Source organism: Crocuta crocuta, unplaced genomic scaffold (assembly GCF_008692635.1).
Source record: "Crocuta crocuta isolate KB4526 unplaced genomic scaffold, BGI_CrCroc_1.0 scaffold248, whole genome shotgun sequence".
NCBI classification, from domain to species: Eukaryota; Metazoa; Chordata; class Mammalia; order Carnivora; family Hyaenidae; genus Crocuta; species Crocuta crocuta.
This window is the reverse complement of record NW_027532409.1, coordinates 5,008,990-5,031,151: the sequence shown is the minus strand read 5'-3', so window position 1 is coordinate 5,031,151 and position 22,162 is coordinate 5,008,990. Positions and strand designations below refer to the sequence as shown.

General features: G+C 44.4%; 1 protein-coding gene across 1 annotated transcript in view; it reads left to right on the top strand.

Annotated features, from left to right (window-relative positions):
• The window catches only part of CTNNBL1 (catenin beta like 1), a 161,039-nt gene that overhangs the window by 54,334 nt on the left and 84,543 nt on the right, over nucleotides 1–22,162 (top strand). The window contains exons 6-10 of the mRNA XM_077778830.1: nucleotides 7,671–7,764; nucleotides 10,680–10,771; nucleotides 18,932–19,004; nucleotides 19,243–19,301; nucleotides 20,753–20,901. Coding sequence (XP_077634956.1) covers nucleotides 7,671–7,764; nucleotides 10,680–10,771; nucleotides 18,932–19,004; nucleotides 19,243–19,301; nucleotides 20,753–20,901 — 467 coding nt within the window. The remainder of the gene's footprint in view (nucleotides 1–7,670; nucleotides 7,765–10,679; nucleotides 10,772–18,931; nucleotides 19,005–19,242; nucleotides 19,302–20,752; nucleotides 20,902–22,162) is intronic.

Genomic DNA, 22,162 nt, shown 5'->3' with positions numbered 1-22,162 from the left:
TTGTAGAGGCCCGGCATTTATTAAGTACCTGCTGTAGGCAGGCCTTTTCTCATTTTCCCATTACGTGAGCCTTACTGTATCCTCTCAGATGGGTATTCACAGCCACTATTCCCATTTTCCAGCTGAGACACTGAGGCTTAGAGAGGCGAAACGACTTGCCCGCGGGCACCCAGCTGGGATGGGAACCTGTGTTCTCTTTGGCCCTGTGTCCCTGTCCTTCTGCCCCTAACTGTGGCGCTACTGGCCTTTTCACCAAGAGTTTTCACAGATGTTTCTTCTCTCCTCTCTGAGCGCCGGTGAGGACAGATACTGTTATGATTTTACAGACAGGGAGTTGGACAATGTTAAAAGCAAGAACAAACGTTCCAGCTCCTCCAGCCAGGGTTGGATGCCTGTAGAGGCAGGGCCAGTGGATTTCCGTGCGCCTTCTTTGTGGAGCCTGGGCAAGGCCTCAGAATCTTTCAGGCAGCAGGCAGTCGAAAGGAGTTTACTTGTGAGTTAAACCGATCCATTCTTAGCACCTCACTTCACATGTGAGGCAGCCCGGATGCAGAAGCGCAGCCATCTCCCGGGTCACTCGGCCGGGCCCGCATCCCTGCCGCACAGTCCTGCCTCGCCACACTGGCTTCTCCCTCCCCAGCCACCACCGAGGCCTTTGAGACCAGAGCGGCGCCGCAGCTGGCCAGCCGCTTACCCTGACACCGCCTGTGGAGCCCTGTCCAGCCACCAAGCTGTCTCCTCCCTCAAGGCTCTGTGAATCCACCTTCCTCTCTGTTGCCTTCTGTTGTCTTGTTTTTTCTTTCTGCTAAGGATGTTAGTTAAGTTTACAGTTTATCAGAGATCGCTGCAGTCACTTGTATTAGAAGCACCGGCGTCTCTGTTAGCTTCTAGTCTAGCCCCATCCCAAACCCACTGAATCAGAATGACTGGGACTGGGGCCCCAAGTGATTCTGACACCCCATTGCTGCTCTGCCCACCCTCTCCTCACTCTGTCTCTCTCTCTCAAGGTTCTTGACACTAGAAATTTCCCATGTGCCATGCTTGTTGCTGGCATTTGGTGTGAATGAAGAGGTTGTGAACCCACTGGATATGAAGGACTGTCTCTTACAGAGAGTGAGGCTGGAGTCCAGCAGGGCTCTTTGTGGCTGAGCATGATGAAAATTTCTATTGCCATTTTTCTTTCAAGCTCCTTCCTAGAGTGAGCTGCCACTTTTGTAGAATTCAGAACCTTTATTTCTCCTTTGAACCACTGTGCAGAGAGAAAAGGATGATGTTGGGTTGTCCTTTTGTTTTGAGGAGGATCTGAAGGAAGGCTGTGACACCTGCCCCTGCCCTGTGTCCCCACAGTGTCATTTGTGCAGTCTTACCTACCAGAGGTTAATTACAGTGGCCCCGAATAAGGCTTCCTGCCTGGTCCCTGGGATGATTTTAATTACCATCCTTTGCCTGTGTGAATAGGGGAGATGAGAGAGGAGCAGCCAGCCTGGCTGCTGCCTATAAAACGGACCCAGAAACAGCAGTTCACACAAAAGCCCCCTTTGTGTTTTCTGTGTTGCTAAGCCCACGAACAAAAGCTGGATTGTGCAGATTTTATTGTTTGTTTGGAAAGAAACCGTTCATCCTCAGTCTGGGGAGCCATCAGGTAGCTGCCATAAAGGATTTTCTGTTTGTTTAGTTGTTTTTTATTATCATTTTAAGATTTTGACTCTTACCGCTTTATACTGGTGGGGCTGGTGTGAACCACAGCTGAACATTCCTAGACTTCCTCTGTTATTTGCTTGTGTGCAGCCAGTCAGAAGCCATCAGTAAATAACAGAGCAGAACTGGTTGGGTGGTCTTTCTTTTTTTCTTTCTTTCTTTCTTTTTTTTTTTTTTTGCCCTTGTGCTGCATCCAGGAAGAAGTTTGATAAGTATTCTCATATTACAAGGGTTGAGTTGTCTTTGTAGTTTTAATTTGGGGCCAATATCAGAGGCCCGAAATTGCATGAGCAGAGGCTAGAGGGCATGCAGCAGAATTTATTGTGGTGTGCAGTGTGCAGTTATTGCCTTGGTCTTTTTCCCAGTTGGAAGTCCTAAGCAATAGACAAGCACATTTGTGGGGAGAGAGTGCTGTCCTGGCATTCTTGGGGATCTTTGGGGTTTAACATTTGCTTCACACCCACTGCTAATATTTATGCAAAAAGTGGATATCGGTGCTGTATAATGCATCGATTTGGTAGTCTGGAAAGTAGACTCTTTTCTGAGGAGCTCTAAATGCGAGGGTGTATTGCTTTCATGGCAGTTAGGACTTCTTGAGAGTTGTGATTAGAGTACAGCTATTTCCTCCGCACCAGTCCCCAAATTTGTCATGTGCTCGGCTGTCCCGTGCCTTTGCTCACATCTACCTTCCCCTTGGCAGGCCTTGCCCCTCCCCGGCTGCAGGCAGTGTTCCCCCTCATCCTTTAATACCACTTAAAGCTCATCTCTTTGAAGTTTCTCTAAGGCTCATCCCCCCCAGCAGAATTTGTGTTCTTTTGGCCCTTTGTATATCCTGGCATTTGTCACATTGGCTTCTGGACATCTGCTGATAAGTTTGTCTTCCCTGAGATGTGATTCCCATCAAGGGAGTGGCCAGAGTGGTAGCTCCGTCATTTACCACCCCATTTACCTCCACCTGGGTCCTCGGGAAAGTTAACCTACTCTCTCTGTACTCCGTTTCTTCTTCTGTAAAATGGGGATAACAGTAGTGCCTGTCGTGTAGCACTGACCTGAGGAATAAATGCTCTTTAATAAACCTTTAGAGCAGTGTCCAACACAGAGTAAACACCTACTAATGCCGGCCGTTATCTTCATAAAGCTGTTATGCCTGGCACATACTAAGTACTTCGTAAATGTCAAGCTAAAATGATCTGTGTCACCTGCCATGCAGCGAGATGTTTGTAAGTATTTGCTGAGTTCAGTGTTTCTTTTTCATTTTGACAGATGCTCAAAAGACATTTTGAACAAATACTCAAAAAAAAACTTTGGAAGGGAATGGACCTGAATAAGACATGGGAGGATAGATGTTCAGTTTAAAAAAAAAAAAATAAAAGGATGAAATAATGATCACGCAAGGCAGAATATTCAGAACGGCTGTGAGATGTCAGCTTCTGTGGAAGCAAGGGGGAGGGAGCACTCACCGTCTGTGGCCTCAGAGGGAAGCTTTCACAGGAGGATGTGTGCGGGTGTCTCAGCCGGAGGAGGTGGGAATGTGGCTGGGCCACGACATTGGCCATAATGGCTAGGAGCCACCATTTGGTAGAAAGAGTTTCACAAAAGTGGCTGTGGTGTGGAGAGTCCAGACACTGCCTTGCAGACCCATTCTTGCACTCAGCTAACCCTACTTCAGTGTTCAGCTTGGAAGTCCTGCAATGGTTTGACTTGGGCAGGTTGGCAGTGCATTTGTGCTGCTCAGGTGAGGCTGAGGCTGGCGGGCTTTCAGTTGCTCTAAAGAGATTTATTATATAAGTTTCTGGATCCTATCAGGTTTTTTTTTTTTTTTAAATGTTTTATTTATTTCTAGGAGACAGAGAGAGACAGCGTGAGCAGGGGAGGGTCAGAGAGGGAGGGAGTCACAGACCGAAACAGGCTTCAGGCTCTGAGCTGGCAGTCAGCACAGAGCCCGACGCGGGGCTCGAACCCACGAACCGCGAGATCATGACCTAAGTGAAAGTCGGACGCTTAACCAACTAAGCCACCCAGGCGCCCCGGATCCTATCAGTTTTATCCCTCCCCATTTCTCTTAATGTCTTCACCTGTGTTTGAATTTGTTCCCAAGCAAAATTCACTTGTTTGTTCATTTGCTGAATGTTTACTGAGTGCTTGGTATATTCTGGACACTAGAAATGGGATATATAGCAGTGAGCAAGACTGACAGAGTCTGCTTTTGTGAGCTCACATCCAGCATAGGGAGAAGCAGTAAACAAACCAGAAACCAGAGAGTGATTCTCTGTTACATAAAGAATTAAAACAGAGTGATGTGATGTACGGAGACTGGAAGTCACGTTAGATTAGATAGTCATGGGAGGCCTCAGTTCAGGATGACAAGAAGAAACCAGCCATTCAGAATGACCAAGGGCAAAGTGGGACAAGTGCAAAGGACCTCAGGCAGGACTGAGCTTGACAGATTCAAGGAGCAGAAAACTGCGAGCACAGCTGGGGTGAGAAGAGAGAGCGGAGTCAGGGCCTGATTACTCAGGGTTTTGGAGGCCTGGGTAGGACCTTGGGGTGGAATTGCCAGTGTGAAGGGAAGTAACTGGCGGGCCCATATGCAATGGAGAAGCAACATAGTCTGACCTAACATCCTAGGAAGACTGCTCTCGGCAGCCGTGTGGACAGCGAACTGGAGGGAGCGAGAGCGGAAGCTAAAATATTACAAGATAGGTGGTAACAGGCGGAAATTTTACGTTCTGACCATCTTACCATATGTGACCTCTGAACTTACTACATGATCAAGATTCGTTGGATGTGAGAGGTTTTTTTCTTAGTCGTTTAAATACGAACTTTCCAGAACTCAGGATAGCTACAAAATTTTACTCCAAATTCTTAAGGCTTATTGGCAGACTATCCAAGATAGAAAGAGAATCCTTCAGACCTTCTCCTCTGTCCTTTATTTTTTTTAAATTTGTCCTTTTCTTTTGTATCCATCTTCCCTGGTCAAGAGGGAAAGGATCTGATCATGCCCTTGGACTGTGTCTCAGTAGGACCCGGTGGCATGTTGTTCAGGGGATCTGCTAACAAGCAGACGTAACCAGTGACTTACCAGAAACCGTCAGGCTGCAGACAGTCGTGATTTCCAGGCCAGGGTTGGCTCTGGTTGACCCCTTCATCTCTGACCGGGGTTTGTTTTTCGTTTCAGGTTTAGTCGCAGGTAAAATTGGCATGAAGGTGGTAGGCCCAAGGGGCTGGAGTTAGACAGAATGCTCATTTGTGCTTCTTAAGATGATATCCAGAGCTATGCATAATATAAACATTCTTCCCGGGGTTTTCTGAGCTACATGTATTTTGACTGCTTTGACCCTTCTACAATCAGATAAAATTGCATTTAACCCAGTTAAACATAAAGTTTCACACTTGGCAAGCTTGAAAAGACTGCCTGTTAGAAGTTAGATTTCTGTAGCCAAAAAAAAAAAGATACTTCTCCAGCCAAATACCCACTGTCTGTAACCATTCCATTCTGGAACTTGAATGCGTTGCTTATGCCACTGTCCCCCCACCCCCATTTTCCAGACAGTAGAGACGGGAAACATAACAAAGAATCAAGAAAAGGGGGAGAAACAAATAAAGCAGATAAGGCAGCAATGAGCAATAGAAACGGGTGAAGCCGTTTGCAGAACCGACAAGAGTGTGATACCCAGTGGATTTGCAGTGTCTGCTGCTTTAGGATTCAGGGAGATTATAAGTCAATCAGGGTGATTTAGGGAAAAACAAACTGTGACATGGTTCATATTTCCCCCCCAGGTGTTTTTTTGTTTCCTCTCACATACTCAAATTGTCCAATTAATTAAGGAAAACATTGCAGTGGATTTCTTTGGTGAAGCTTTTGCTGGCTGTGAGATTTGAGAGCAAGATTGCATATCCCCTTGGGATAAGAGGGGAAAACAGCTCATTCTGGTATTTACGGGCACCCTCAGTTCTGGCATCAGTAGCCTCTGAAAGCTGCAGCTCGTGTCTTTCGTTGTTCTTTACACCATAAGGGCCTCAAGGGGATAAACCCTACTTCATTTATGACTCAGTTCACAGATTACTCAGTAATTTCAGCTTTTTTTCCCTCTTGCCAGATGCTTCCTTTAAGCATCACCAAGAAAGAGTAAAGAGGCCTTATTTCAAGCTCTGTCCCTCTTGCCATTTTCCGTCCTTGGGCTCAGTTTGAATTGTGTCGTAGGGTGCCCTATTCAGAAGTGCTCAGGGAAGTGTCCGTCTCTCTCCTTTTTGTTTCCCGTCCCCAAAGCGACAGGATGTGTGAGGAAAAAAACAAGAGGCTTAGAGTCAGTACTTGTGCCACAAGCTTTGTGACTTTGATTAGGCTAGTTAACCTCTCTGGACCTTTGTTTGCCCACCTGTAAAAGCTGTGAGGATTACGTGAGAGTAAATGGAACAATTTATGTAAAAACCTGATTGCAGTACACAAAGGGAGTGTTTGGTCAGTTTTTTTGAATTTAGCAAAATCTGCCATGTTTTACAGCATTGCTCTATACTTGGAAGAGTAGACCGAGATGAGCGAGGGTTTGGTGACTGCTTTCAAAGAACTGGAGTTTTTCTTGGTTCATGAGAGATATGAATAGTGAATGATCAGATATCACACGAGGTAAAGAGCTAGATTCAAGCTCTACTTAGGGGCACCTGGATGGCTCAGTCGGTTTAGCGTCCAGCTTGGGCTCAGGTCATGATCTCATGGTTCTTGAGTTTGAGACCTGCGTTGGGCTCCATGCTGATAGCTCAGAGCCTGGAGCCTGCTTCGGATCCTCTCTTTCTGCTCCTCCCCTTCTCATGCTCTGTCTCTGTCTCTCGAAATAAATAAACATTAAAAAACAACAACTCTGTACTTAATTTTTGATCCAACCCAGTGTAAGATATGCCACACACTTTTATTTAATCTTTATAACTTATTCCCATTTCCTAAGTGAGGAAACTGAGGCAGTGAGAGAGAGGATATAACACAGGTACATAGTAGGTTTTATCTTCCCGTACAGGTTTACTTACTGGCTACTAATTAGATATTCACTACCAGATGGATTATCACTTCTTGATTATGAGGAGTTTCCTTAGTTACTTTCCTTGGTGTGCATCAGGGTTTCCCCAAGGACGGTCTCCCTAAGATTGTGCCTAGAGTAGCATGAAGTAGTATCGGCATTGTTTCACTGAAGAAGGAAGCTTGGGTTTTATTTATTTATTTTTTTGGCCACTGCTCAGTAGCTGTTTGGTCGTGACTAAGCTGTTAATCTCTGAATAGCAGCTCTATGATGTGGCTACTGAAAGTTTCCTACAAGGTTGTGTGAATCAAATTAGAGAAATTTAATTGTCTCATGCATTAAATGTAATAAAATGTAAGACATTTTATTACGTTAATAGTCTTATCAAGAAGGAATTAGACATTCATCAGAAGTAATAGTTTCATTAAAGCTTAGCATGAAATGTTAGGAATGTTTTGAGTTTAACCCTAAAGTTTGAGGTCAGTGTAAATCATGGCAAGTAACCTTCCTAGCTAAACATCTCTTGGTGCTGTGGTCCAGCAACTTTCTTTTGACTTGAACAAACTATGGATCTGACCTAAGAAGGGACTTTTGCAGGGTGTTTGTTTCAGTACCACAGAGAAGTAGAAAGAGCACTGAACTTGATTTCAGAAGGCCTAAGCTCAGGTGCGCCGGCACTCACTAACTTTGTAAGCTTGAATTTTACTTTGTCTCCTTATGCTGTAATCTATTCATCCTAAGTTGGAGATAATGATGCCTGCCCTTTCTTTGCCTGGGGGTCACTTCAAGACTTGGAGAGATAATGGGATGGGAGAGCACAGGGAGAGCATCCCGTAAAGCATGGGTGGCCCATTAGTTCTTTTGTTCATGCGGGTGAGAAGTGAGTATGGGAACGGGAACATTTGGGGGCCTGTTTTGTGACACGTGTCCCTCTCTCCTCTTGCTTCCTTGCTGCTGAAGGTGGATGGGCAGGTGGTCGCGCTGCTCGTGCAGAACCTGGAGCGCCTGGATGAGTCTGTGAAAGAAGAGGCGGACGGCGTCCACAACACTCTCGGTGAGGGCCGGGGCACCGACCCTGGGACATCTGTGTCTGGTTCGGGGCTTGGCACTCACTTCCCTTCTTCCTTCATAAGAGAATCAACAGTGGGTGTTTTCTTTCCTTCTGCTCCCAAACTGCCTTTCCAGAAATGAAGACCCTTGTGTAAATTTCATATAACTGCAGCTCTCGTTTGGCTTGCGGGTAATAAAAGCAGGAATCTGCTAAGTAGGTAAACTTCCTGGACCAAAACTGGCTCTTTTTAGCAGGACTTTGCTTTTTTATTTTATTTTATTTTATTTTATTTTATTTTATTTTATGCTTTGGGAAGTATGTATTTTACCATTTTTAAGCCCTGAATGTTGGTTTTCCTTCAATGGGACTACGAACTTTGGAACTGTCTTTATAAGACAGTTGATTTGAAAAAGAGTTAAGTGTTTCTTTGTCTTCTTATGTGTAGTTTACCATGTAAACTAATTGGAATACTGCCGGCAACTTGAATGCACCTTCATCTTATGTTATTGTAAGGGGACTCCTCTGTAGTATTGCCCTTCCTCCTCCTCGAATCTCCCAGGTCTTTCTCCCCTATAAAGTTGCTGAACCTTGAGCCTATTTAAAATTGTGCTTTTGCAAGGCGCCTGGGTGGCTCAGTTGGTTAAGCGTCCGACTTTGGCTCAGGTTATGATTTCACGGCTTATGAGTTCGAGCCCCACATTGGGCTCTGTGCTGATAGCCTGGAGCCTGCTTTGCATTCTGTCTCTGTCTCTCTTTGCCCCTCCCCTCCTAGTTCTCTCTCTTTCTCTCTCCCTCTCTTTCAAATATAAATATTAAAATTGTTGTAAAAGTTAAAAAAATAAAATTGTGCTTTTGGGTAGTCTTCTTTATCACTAGTCGTTGTCTTATTAAAAAAAAAAAAAAAACCCAAAAGGTGACATATCTTAAGCAGAGCTTGAGAAATGAATGAGGCTCGGCTGAAGCAGAAATTTTGATGAGATCAGATTTTTCTCTCAGCTCTTTTTGTCTTCCACAGATTTCTCTTGTAGTTTTATACTCTCTTCTGTGAGCATTATCATAAAGAAGAGGGGGAGAGATGGCACCTAGTGAGTAAGAGAAGAGAGAGCACAACAGTCTGTAACTTGGGGGTTGGCTTTAGTCTAGACCTAGAATTTGGCATTACCATCTGTTAGCCTGGTGCTGGGTTTTGCTGATTAGAAAGCTCATGAAAAGTTTTAACTGACTGTTCTTAAAAAAGGGCCTGGTATAATGGAAAAGCCCCAGGCTGGCAGTCTGTAGAGATCTGTATAGTTTCAGCTTAGTCACCCACCGGCAGCCCAGGAGATTTATCCCTCTCTCGTTTATTGAGCACCTGCTGTTTGAGGCACTGTGCTAGGCACTGGGGTAGATTAAAGAGGAAAGAGGCATGGTCCTGCTCCTTAAGAAGCAGACTGATGGGAAAGCCTTGAAGAGAAAGGAAAGACAATACAGGGTGAGAAATGGTATAACAGGAGTCAGTGGAGAGCAGTGTGGAAGTAGGGGAGGGTCTGCAAAGGTCGCTGATGGGGGCTGAATATGAAGACGGATGCATTTTGACCAAGAAATGAGAAAAGGGCCTTTGGATGGGAGAGAGTCATTTGCAAAGCCGTGAAGGGGCATGGGCTTTGGGGTAAGATGGGAATGTACTCTGGCAGTAGTGGGCGAGGGGACCAGAGGCAGGAGTTTGCCCAGATCGTGGCAAACCTTGTCAACCAAGGCAAGATGACTGGACTTTACTGTAGTGGGTAGCAGGAAGCCATCTAAAGTGTAAGCAGAGGAATAAGGTAAGGGCATAGAAGATTAATACAAAGGAGTTGGTTTTCCTAGAAAGTAACCTCAGGTATTGTGGTGATCCTCGTCTCTCAGAGGTCATGTTGCTACTCTGCTTCCACAGCTTTGTATTCCACTCCCTGAGGGGGCTGGCTGCCCACAGAGTCAGTAACTTGCCGCTGGCGAGGCCAGCAGGGGCTGGGGAGTGAGGAAGAACATAAGAGGCATGGTGATTTCTTCAGCTCTTTCTCTTTCAGATCTCAGACCTGATGTGTTCTGGGTATTGGGCTTAGAGAACTCGGAGCTCACTCTGCCTTTTTTATAATAGTAACATATCCTGGGTGATGGAGCAGAAGGGGCCCTGAAGGGAATGAAAGCACTGGATGTGTTAGGCTGGAAGTGCAGGCGTTTTTTTTTTAAAGTGTCCTTTTTTAGTATCAGAGTCATGTAATAACTTTATTTTCCTTTGGCCTCCTAAGTTTTAATTTTTCTATTAAGCAGCAATTTGGCTGTTCTAAAAGATAGCAGGACCAATTATATTTGCTTCTGTGTACCTGACAGTTTCCTCTGCCAGCATGGCCTTTTTTCCCTCTATGCACATTATTGTGTTCAATTAAGGAGATCATGCTTGCTTCCCTTGCATGTCCAGAGAAAGAAGACTGAAAATGAATGATTCGGGAAAGGCAGAGATTCAGAATTCACCATCCCTGGATTTTTTTCCTAAAGCCTTCTGCCGAGTCCCCTGTCCCTTCGGTTACAGGTCTCTGGGGCACCAGCACTGTGAGGACTGAGAGCCTCCGAGGCGGATACACACCTTTCCCTGTGTTCTGCTCTGGTGGTGTTCTCTATTAGCAAAGAGCATCCATCACTTATTTCTTTTGCAAAATTCCCATCATTTTCACTTATGCATATATTTGCAGCATAACTTGAATTAAAGAGGAAAAAAAAAAAACAAGCCCATAGCATCTCCCTGGTTAATCTAAAAATGACAGCACAGCATCTGGCTAGGAGGCATACAGGAAGTGGGAAGAGGAATATGGTAGCTGGGGGCTGTCGCGGGAAGGGGAGCAGCGTGCTGCAGATGGAAACAAAATTGCCCTCGCTAATGACTGCTGTCTGCCTGCCTGCAGCTATTGTGGAAAACATGGCAGAGTTCCGGCCCGAGATGTGCACGGAGGCCGCCCAGCAGGGCCTCCTGCAGTGGCTGTTGAAGAGGCTGAAGGTAAGNCGCTCCGGACAGGGCTCAAGCCAGCTCGCTGGCACAGATCTTTATCCCTTTGCTGTGGGATCCGCTTTGGGAATCTTTTGGGACCCCTGGCCTCTTTCTTTCCTTCTCTTCTTTTTGTTTCAAAAGAAGAGGTTTTAAAAGTAGCCTGTAAGACCTCTGAAAATATTATGAACATTGTATAAGTACAAATAAGTTCACTGGTCCACAGAAGGCATAAGACTGGAGGTAAAAGCCCCCTTCAGCAGTTTCCTTCTAGTTCCACTTCCCAGAGGCAGTTGCTGTTAGCAGTATTCTCTCAGTCCTTCCAGAAGCATTTTGTGTGTATAGGCGTGTGTGTGTTTCACAAACAGAATTTTACAGTATTTTATTTTGCAGGTTGTTTTTTTCACTGAACTAATTAGCTGCCCAGTATTCTGTTTTATGCATATACCAAAATTAATTTAGCCAGTCCCCTTTTTATGGCAGTTTTTCACTGTTGTGTAACAATTTTTCACTGTTACAAGCAGTGCTGCAGTGAATATTCTCATATACACATACACATCTTTTTCCTGCACACTTCTGTTAGTTCATCTGCAGGATAAATTGCTAGGAGTAGAATTGATAGATGGAAGCATATGTACATCAACACGTCTGGTGGACATTGCAAAGCTGTCCTACATGAGGGCTGCCTCACTGCCGTGAGAGCGTCTGCTGCCCCTAGCAACATGGGGTACGGTACTATCAGACTTAAAATTTTACTGATCTGCTCCATGAAAACTGGTATTTTATTTTATTTTGGAATTTTAAAACCCGGGCAAGAATACTGGCTTCCACTTGTTTATTATCCATTTATATTCATTTCTTTCCACTTACTATTTATGTCTTTTGTTCATATTTATATTTCTGTTGGATTTCCTACTCTTTCCTTATTAGCATAGTCCCTTTGACTATCTTTTTAACAATTACCGGTGTCCCATGGAGGAAATGAGGAATGAGAGGGGCAAGGCCTTCCCTTAAAAGAGTATTTTAACCAAAGGTGCAGTGAGAGGCAGTTTGGGACTGCCTCGGCCAAGCAAGGATTCCCGGCTTTCCGGTGAGACGGAAGCGTTTGTTAATAGATAGAATGGTTCTCTCAATGTTCATGGCTTTGCCGTGCTTCGGTGTGTCACAGAGATCCAGAAAGTCTGAGGTGCATCAGGTCAGGAGGTTTGCCCCCCACTGTCTTGGCAGGGCTCAGGAGGAATGTCCTGCTTACGATAGCATATGCCCCACGATTACCCCTCTTTCTGACCATCTAAGTCTTCCCCAGCCCTACTCATTTAACCATTTGTTCCTCTGAAATCTCTGACACAGACTTCTATACCATGACCCAGCCCAGATGCTGCCATCAGTGGGTCTGGGCACATCTGTCTGGCAGAGTATCAGCTCAGTGTGTGCTTCAGTAGATTGCAACCCCCTGCACGCACATGCACACATGCGTGTGGTCACGCGCCCGTGCACACCCACATATCCTTACCTTCCTTTCAGGACGAAATCAGGTCTGATTAATTCATGCATTGTCCTCTATTAACTTCCTTTTGACCTCTTCTCATGAGCCTGGATGCCTCTGATTTTCAGACTAGACTGGTTTCCCCTGTAATTCTCAATGTCTTCTTTCCTCAACATTCAACATGTTTTTATTCTCCAAAGCCTTAAAACGTTTTGGGAGTGAGGAGTGGAGGGAGGAAAGTAGAATGGAGTTGATGAGGTAGGATAGATGGCAAGGACCGGAGTTGGTGGTGGGGTGGCCATAGATGAGAGCTCCAAACATTTGGATTACAAAATTATCCAATAGCTTTTGTCTCTGAAGTCAAGACCAGTTGTTGTTTTTTTTCCAGTTCCTGGAGACTTGGTACTGCTTCCGGGATCCTTCATTAAACCAGAATGTCAGGCCTTCTCTGCCCTTCGAAAGGCGTTGAAACTTGCCAGTCTTTTTTTGAATTGGTAACAGGAAGGAGAATTGAGACCTTTGGGGGTTTGGCTTAGATTCCATTTTCCGTATGAGAGTAATACCGAGTTCCATTTGATAGTCTAGCAAGCTATTGACTATTTGCTTTTAGGCATGGCGTTTATGTAACCCTTAGGGCATAAGTAGCCATGTTGCTGTCTCTAAAACAGTTTTTCAAGGTTTCAGGGTATCTAAACATTAAAATGCTATTTGGTTATTTTATTAGTAAGCAAGTGCCCTTAGAAAACTCCAGTGCTGCCCAGACCGTTAATGAGAATACTGCTTAAGGGCGAGGCCAGCAAGGCCTGTTTTTATAAAAACAATGCCTTACTCTTTTTCCTCATAATCTGGGAGACTGCTTGTTAAAATTTTCACTATCATAAACAGGTTGAATCTGAATGCTAGACCTAGTTCCTGATTTTCACTAGTGAAACTCTAAAAAATTAGAGATTTCTAGACTCCTTTGTCTCCATCTCTGTCTTCTCTGTCTCTGCTTAAGAGAAGTTCTACCTATGATTCTAATGGACAACCCTCACTAATTCCCGCGGCTCTCTGGAGATGTGAACATTTTCGTTACCCATTTTTATTCTGTACGACTCCCAGACTGATTTAAAACTCCATTTTCAGTGTGCCATTGCCTATCAGGAATTTCCCTCTACACAGTGCTGATGCCCTTTACGTCAGATCCCATCTTCTCTCCTTAACTTTTAAAGGCCCCTTATGGCTCCTGCGTGGCTCAGTCGGTTGAGTGTCCAACTTTTGATTTCAGCTCAGGTCATGAGCTCACTGTTCATGAGTTCGAGCCCCACGTCAGGCTCTGCACTGTCAGTGCTTGTGATTCTCTGTCTCCTTCTCTCTCTGCCCCTCCCCTGCTTGCTTTCAAAAACAAATAAACATAAAAGAATAAAAAGAAAATAAAATACCCTTATACCAGGCCTAGTTGGACTTTTCATTTCTCAGTTTTTAAATGTTGGCCTTATTACCTTTCAGACTTTTTTTTTTTAACTTGCCCCTACTCTGCAAAGGTCAGAATTATTTTGACCTGTGTCTGTCTTTGTTCATGCTCCTCCCTCCACCAGGAATGACTCCTGTCTTATATACTTTTCAGCTATACGTGGTCTTCTGTAACCAGTGTAAATCCCTACTCTTCCAGGTAGCTGCCATCATTTTTAGATCTGAAAGGAAATGTATAACTTCTATTGCAGATTAAAAAAAAAAGTCGAGACTTAGAGAGATTAAGTGCCTTGCCCAACTTCATATAGCTAGTTAGAGATAGAGCTAGAATTAAGCCCACAAGTCCAGACTTTCCCCATGCACCCTTTCCATGGCACTACTTTGCCCCCAGCCCATACCATGCACTTTCTTTTCTGAATATCAATCTTTTTACTTTCCTCTATACTGGTTCTCTTGTGAGAGTTAGCAGATCTGTGTTGTAACATGTGCCTCTAACTGTGTGACATTTCTCCTCATGAAGCATCTTTTCTTCATCACCTGGCAGACTTTCATATTATGTGTGCTCTTTGACTTTCTTTTTTTTTTTAATGTTTTTATTTATTTCTGAGAGAGAGAAAGAGACACAGCATGAGCAGTGGAGGGTCAGAGAGAGAGGAAGATACAGAATCTGAAGACAGGCTCCAGGCTCTGAGCTAGCTGTCCGCACAGAGCCTGACGCGGGGCTCGAACCCACAAACTGTGAGATCATGACCTGAGCTGAAGTCGGACACTTAACCAACTGAGCCACCCAGGCGCCCCTGTCTTTCTTTAAATATCCTTCAGCTCTTTAAAAAGCAAAAGCAAGGACTGTGTTTTCATCCATATTTGCTTCTCCACCCAGTTGTTCTCAAGGTGTGGTTCCCAACCAGGACCAGGGATGGCAGAATCACCTGTCAACTTGTTAGAAATGCAGGTTCTTGAGCCTCCCCCTTGACCCGCCAAACCCGCCCATGTTGGGGTGGACTGGCACTCTGGTTTCACAAGTCCTCCAGGTGATTTGAATGCACAGTAACATCTGAGAACCACCATCCTGGAATACGTATGATTACATTGCTTGCTAAACCTTGCTATTTAACTGATCATCCCATATTGATTCAGTCGTCTTTGGGTAATTTTCAGTGAGTGGCGCCTTGGTGAGTCTTCTTTTTGTACTGGTAGGTTAGCAGTCCATAGAGATACTCATAGATAAATGTCACTAATTTGCCCTAATGAGGATGAAACCCATTGCAGATGATTGCAGTAAGTGGTTTGGCAGGTGAGCAGATAACAGGAGTGAGAGAGATTGCATTACAGTTCATTTTCATGGGGAATACTGACTCATTAGGATTTTGTGTGCTCTTGAAAACACCACCAAAACCCCAGAGTTTTATTTTTTCTTTTCTAAAGAAACAAAATTAAGATTCTCTTTGGTTTCCCAATTAAATCAGTGTTTCAGAAGCAGTTGCAACATTCAGCATATGAGCTAATGAATTGAGAGTCAGCTACATTACACTACATGTACAACTGGTTGGTGGGAAGGTTTTAGCCTCCTGTGACCCGGAGTTGGGATTTTACAGGGCACAGTCTACTCCAGCACTGGCACAGAGCCGTAGATGTGACCGAACCCACCCCATGCGTTCCAGGTATCAGAGGTGAGCTGTGCACGTAATCGGCAGCCTCTGGCCGTGGGTGGTAGCATAATTGTTTTGTACTTTCCAAAAAAGCAGCAGCTCCCAAAAAGGTAAAGTTTAATTTTATTCGAGGCTAGTACATGCTGAGTCCAAACCTGTGCTTGACTCTGTAATTACTCTGACAGCTGAAAGATTTAGGATCACCAGGCTCCCGGGTAGAAGAGAGCCCAGAAGCTTCAAGGCCTGGTGGCTAAAGTTGCAAACTCCAGGAGACTACGCCTACTAAATGCATTCTCCTTTCTCCTGATTTTGACTGAATGTCCTTGTAATTTGGCAGTTGGATATTTTGTAAACCTGGAGGCCATCATCTCTGGCTGAGATTTAAGTAGAAATAAAAACATCCTTGGTGATTTTTGACTTTGGACAGACGTGAAAGATGAGATTTCCTCCTTCCCACCTGGCCCGCAGCTTCCCACACTTTCCTTTATTTCTTTTCCACAAGATTAAACTACTTGGTTGTTACCATCATTGCCAGTTTTCCCCGTATGATGGGAGTGTTGTTTGTTGGCTGTTCATTAGGTAGAAAGCATTATTCTACGTCTTTCATATACATCATTTATTTTATTTTATTTAAAATTTTTTTTAACATTTATTCATTTTTGAGAGACCTAGACAGAACACACGTGGGGCAGGGGCAGAGAGGGAGACACAGAATCCAAAGCAGGCTCCAGGCTCTGAGCTGTCAGCACAGAGCCCGACGTGGAGCTCCAACCCACGAATTATTAGATCGTGACCTGAGCCGAAGTCAGACACTTAACCAACTTAGCCACTCAGGCGCCCGTCGTATATGTCGTTTCTTATCCTCACAAACAGCCTTCCAAGTGGTGCTGCTGCCCCCAGTTTACAGTTGCGAAGAGCATTGCACAGAGGGGAAGTGATTGCCCGCCTGTGGCATGGGGCCTGGGTGCCTCCAAAGCCTCCCCCTCTTGCCAGGTTACTTCCCAGCTGGTACCCGTTTCAGACTCGGAAGCATTTAGAGCTCAGTGTTGGGGAGTCATGGTACCTAATCATTTTGACGTTCTGATTCAATTCCTTCTTCATGCCAGTTTTTCAAAGGACCTAGGTTTTAACAGAAAAAAGTGATGAATTAAAAAATATTTTGGGGCACCTGGGTGGCTCCGGGGGTTAAGTATCTGACTGTTGGTTTCTACTCAGGTCCTGATCTCTCAGTTTGTGGGTTCAGGTCCCCCGTTGGTCTCTCTGTGCTGGCAGCATGGAACCTGCTTGGCATTCCCTCTCTCTCTTTCTCCCTGCCCCTCCCCTCCTTCTCTCAATATAAATAAATAAACACTTAAAAAAAAGAAAAAATGTTTCTATTTTAGACTTAAGTGCCACGCTTACTTACTAATCGGTGTGTGTACCCTGGGAGTAACTGCACAGCTTCTCAAACCTTGGAATTCAGTTGAACACTACCACCCTCATTCTTGTTCCATGGTGCTTTGCACACAGTTCTTTTATTACAGCAGCCACCGCAACCCAGCTTCGCAAAGCTAGGAGGCCATCGAAAGAGTGTACCCGGAGCTAGTAGTTAGTGCAGTGTTCAGCAGATGCCCCGTGTCACCGTGCTTTCTTTGGAAATTATAAAGAATCCTGCGGTGCCCCTGTGAATTCAGTTTGACCCCCCAGCTACCTGGACACGCAGTTTGGGAACTGCAGATTTGTCACATAGGTCATACACGCTCATGAGTCAAACTGAGGTGTGTCGATCCTGGGTTCATGTTCTGCTGCTTCTTTTAAAACGTGACTATATTACTTAAATTAATTTTCATTCAGTGTAACATCTTTAAATGCCCTAACAGTGGACGAGGTTCACGTCTAATTCACCTGTGTGCTTTCACATTTGGTCCTTTGGTCTTGTGTATCGCAGGTGCCCAAGCAATATTCATTGAAGACCAGAGGATATCTCCCCCTTATCATGGAGACAGGATTTATAAAATCAAATAGGGGACAAGAGGCATTGAAACCACAGAAAGGCTATGATCCTAGTGGTCTGATGTCTTTTGGCTTCTTTTAGTTAAAGTGTATCTTGTTTCAGACAAGAGCCCTGGCCCTTGAATAGGTACAAATAACGAAGATACTATGGCTGTAAATCATTTCAAATACCAATACTTGTCATTTAAATAATTTGAGCAAGTAATCTTATTAGCAAGTCCTTGATTCTGGTAGAGATGCTCACCACTTGGCCTTTCACTTTTGTGTTTTGGTCTTTATAAAACTGCTTTCCTTAAAGTGGAACACACCTCAGATTGCATTTAAACTCTGGCTGTTATACTGAGTTTCTTGAAAGAAAGCCTCAAGCTTGCCCAGGGAGCATACCTAGCAGTCAGTACACGTAAGACTTTGCATTTACAGATCTTTTAACCTAGGATGCTCAGCTTCCTGAAACCCTGTGGGGTGCACTTAGGCCTGACAAGGAAGACGTGCATAGAAAACTGAAAAGTTGCTGGGTGTTGCTTCATTAGAGGCCACTCTTCCTCCTTGAGTACAAAATCAATGTCCAAACAGCACCGCGAATAGCACTAAGGTGATGGAAGTGTTAGCTCCGAGATGAACACTTCCCCTGTCCTTTCCAGGTACAGAAATTATTTGTCATTTCACAAACCTGGGCAGGTAGCAAGGCTGCTGCTGATTAACAGTTGTTGTCGCTGTGCCTGCATTTTAAGGATCAAGGATACAGTAAATAAAAGCACGTCAATGAGGTCTGCTCTTCTCTGTGCACCTTTATCCAGAGGTACCTTGTTAATGGTGAGCTATTGGAGCTTCGCCAGCGAAGCCACACTGTGGACGGTCGTAAAAGATGGTCTCTGCTGCAGATATGTCCCCCCTGAAACACCAAGTACCAGACCGTGCAGCGGGGAAGGAATTGTGGGTAGTAATTTGGGTGTTAAAATATTAACACATTTCTGCATTTTTAATGTGGTTTCCTTTTTAAATAGTAGGCAGATTATGGCACACGAGCAGATAGGTTTATGGTTTCAAATTAAATTTTAAGCATTAAAAAAAATCCAAAAGGAACTACTTTGTTATAAATACATTCAACTAAGCTAAATAAGAACTTGCTTTCTTTTCACCTTCTCTGATCATCTGTTGGCTAATTGATAGCCTAATTTCATGATTGTAATATGTGAACAAAGCTTCTTAATGGATTTTAAAACTTTTAACCATTCACCTAGTTCACGTTTGAATATATACTATGTGGTAGATAGTCGCTCTGGACTCAAAATGGGGAACCTGGAATCTGGGAAGGCTTCACTGAGGAGGTGACTTTCATACCTGGGCATTAGCAATGTGAGAGCCATTGTGTACATCTGCCATTTATGGTTGTGCTGTGTATTGTGTGAGTCTGATCTCTTGAGAGCCGAGGCAGACTTTTTTTTTTTTTTTACCTTTAACCTGTCTTTTGGCTTTCTAAGTTCAACTTCTCTCGAACTTAGATCTTAGATCCTAGCTCTTGTGAACAGTTCATCCTGGGGAAGGGAGCAAGGCCCCTTAAAGTTTCTTCTCATTTCTCCTATTTCTCCACAGGCAAAGATGCCTTTCGATGCCAACAAACTGTATTGTAGTGAAGTGCTGGCCATATTGCTCCAGGACAACGATGGTGAGGCTCCCTCTCGGTATTGATATTCTGTTAGGATAGGAGCCAGGCTTGTTTCAGATCATGACAGCAAGCTCTCTTGCCTTTGGCATCCCCCTTGCTCTCCCTCTCGCTCTCTGTGCAGCTTTTGTACTCTGTCAAGCCGTATTGATTTTGTTTGCTGATGTATCAGTGTTAGACGGCTGTAAAATCTGACAGTTAGCTTCATTTTTTTTCTCCTTCTATTTTTTTCCCCTTTTAGAAAACAGGGAATTGCTTGGGGAGCTAGATGGAATTGATGTGCTTCTTCAGCAGTTATCCGTGAGTAATTCTTATGCTTCCTGTCTGCCATGAAGATACATGGCCTGCTTTAAATGGGAGGTGGAGCTGGAAATTGTGGGAAGAAACAAGCCATGTGATGCAAGCCGTACGGAGTACGTTGGCAGGTTTGAGGTTACCTCGGAGCTGCATCGTTTGCCTCCTTTTCTTAGTCATTTGCTCTTTCTGACCAGATATCACGATGTATCTGCTGTGGGTCTCCCCACCAACCCCGCCTGCCGTCCTCTGGCATTTGTCAGTCCAAAAGAAGCATGCTTCCTGCTTAAGTGTATATTCTTGGGCCGAGAATACCGAATTATTTTGAGTTGACCCACTCCCAAGATTATTTACTTCCTTTCCTTTCAGTCTGCCAGTAAAGTGCATTCTGTCCATTTGGAATCCAGAAAAGCTCAAGGAGTACCANGGTAGGGAGGGTACCAGAAACTGGAATAAGACATTAGGAAATACCATTTCCTCCTGGAAAGAAACGTAAATCTAGTTGAAATGTTGTTGTCCTGCTGGCATTCTGGAAACACTGTGAGGATTTCTTCTCACAGATCTCATCTGCGCTGTTCCAAAACCAGGACTGAAAATAGATCATTTGGATAAAATCTGGAGTGTTGGGAATGTCTGAGATGTCAGTTTGCATACAGCTGCCATCGTGGTGCCAGCAGCCGGAGTGGCTTGGCCTCCACCCCAAAAAATAGAGCTTTGAAATGCGAATCTGTTTCCAGTTTTCTGGGAAGGTGCTTAGTCCTGTTCCTGCGAGATTGTTGATCATTTTGTAGTAGACTCTATGGGTATGCACGTACCGTTAAAAAGACTTTCCTCTTAACATGCCGTACGTCTCTGGCAGAGACAGTACTCTGCTTCAAGCTGTTCCCCATGCCTTAGCTCCACAGCTGCCACGTGAGGCCCTTCAGTAGCCCCGACAGAGGGCTCCAGAAACTTCCTCAGGCTCTGGCCCTTCCGGATTGTAGTTTCTTTCAGAAGGTGTGCAGTGGGGTGTGGGTGGGTTGGGGGAGGACTTTGGAGGTAGCTGCCAAAGTTATTTCTTGATCTGGATGCTGGTTTCAGACATACTTGTCTTTTATGGCATTTTTAAAAAAATATCTGCGTTCCGTTTCACAGTAAAAGGGTTTTGGTGTTGTGTTGTGTTGTGTGTGTGTGTGTGTGTGTTTAATCTGACTCCTTCGAACCATCAATCACCCATGGACCCAGTGGTCAGTTGAGTGTTTTGGTTTTTTTTGTATGAACTGGTAGCCATTTAATACCCATGAATCAGAAAGTTCAGTTTCTCTAAAATGGAAACCGATGCGAATTCTGTCCAGCGAGCTTGCGTTCCCTCAGTTGTTGGGGTTACCGTGACAGGAAGGCTTGGGGATTGCCAAGCGCTGGCAGACGGGAGTACATTCTCTTACGGCTCTGTGCTTTCTGATGTCTTTGCTTGACAGGTGTTTAAAAGGCACAACCCTAGTACAGCCGAGGAGCAGGAGATGATGGAGAATCTGTTTGATTCACTCTGTTCCTGCCTAATGCTCAGTTCCAATCGCGAGCGCTTCCTGAAGGGCGAGGGGCTTCAGCTGATGAATCTCATGCTCAGGTACGTGTCTTATCTCCTAGCGCTCCATCTTTTTTGTCCAGCTCCTCACTGTTGTCTGAATTCCAGAACCCGTACCTATATGGTCTTTTAGTCCATTGAGTTTGCTAGATAATGTAAAACGGTAAGGCCTTCAGGAGGGTGTGCGCGCCTGCGTGCTGGCTGCTCTCAAGTTAGAGGGGATGAATACAAAGTACATTTTGGTCTATTTGTGCCCTGTGGTCGTGTCAGTTGGTAATATAACCACTCCATTGAAGGGACATGTCGTTTTGCTCCTTCTTTTAAAACTGTGTTGGTTTTGGGAAGCCTCGTTGTGACCTTCCAAACATACCCTATGTTAACTTTTAAACTTAGCCCCGTTTTCCTTATATCCCTCATAGACCTGTCTGTGCCATATGTTGGTATTTTTGTGGTGGACAGAAATACCATATTTTTTACTTATACACATTTTTCATTGTATATTATTTTCTATGAGTCGCACATGTGCTGTGTGGCTAGCATAGGAGATGAAAACGTGCAGGACAGTTCTAGAGCTTTCCTTTACAGTACGTTCCTTATATATCTTCCTCTTATTTATGCTCTAATTCCTTAAAGTATTTAAAGCGGACATCATGGTTAGTATATTTCACAGATTCCTCATGGTGGAAGTAATGGACGGTAACTTGTATCACTAACTCTTGAGAAATCTGTCTGGGAAAGGTAGTAGAGAAATGGGAGTAGTGGGTAGCCAGACACAGGGCTGGTGTGTGGTCAAGGGACTGTTTTTCAAACTGAGAGCCACTAGAGCATGTCTGTGTGGCTGGAAGACCTGAATCATTATTACTCTGTGAAACTGACCTAGAGTCGGCAGCCTTGACACTTCTATTCATGTATATTGAAAACTCTGTGAAGCTGTTTCTTTAAAAAGTCTTTTTTATATAAATTTGATATATGTATCTATTGAATAGAATTTAGAATATAGACATGTGGAGCCGCTGCTAAAAGACACTTTGTTAAGGGCTGCGCTCACCCAAATGAGGAAGACAGGTTCCTGCCTCCAAGAAGCTGAAAAAATAGGTCTGCCACCCAAACATGACCCAGCTTTGGATGTTTCGCTTCTTTCACGCTTTTTTTCTGTAATTATTTTGTTTTTACCAGTTTTTTAGTCCTGTCACACAGGTAATTTTCTATACTCTTTCTTTTTAAACTTTTGAAACATGGCATTTCCCATGCTGAGACGTGACGTTTGTGAGAATTTGCAACAACTGCATCACAGACTCTAAGG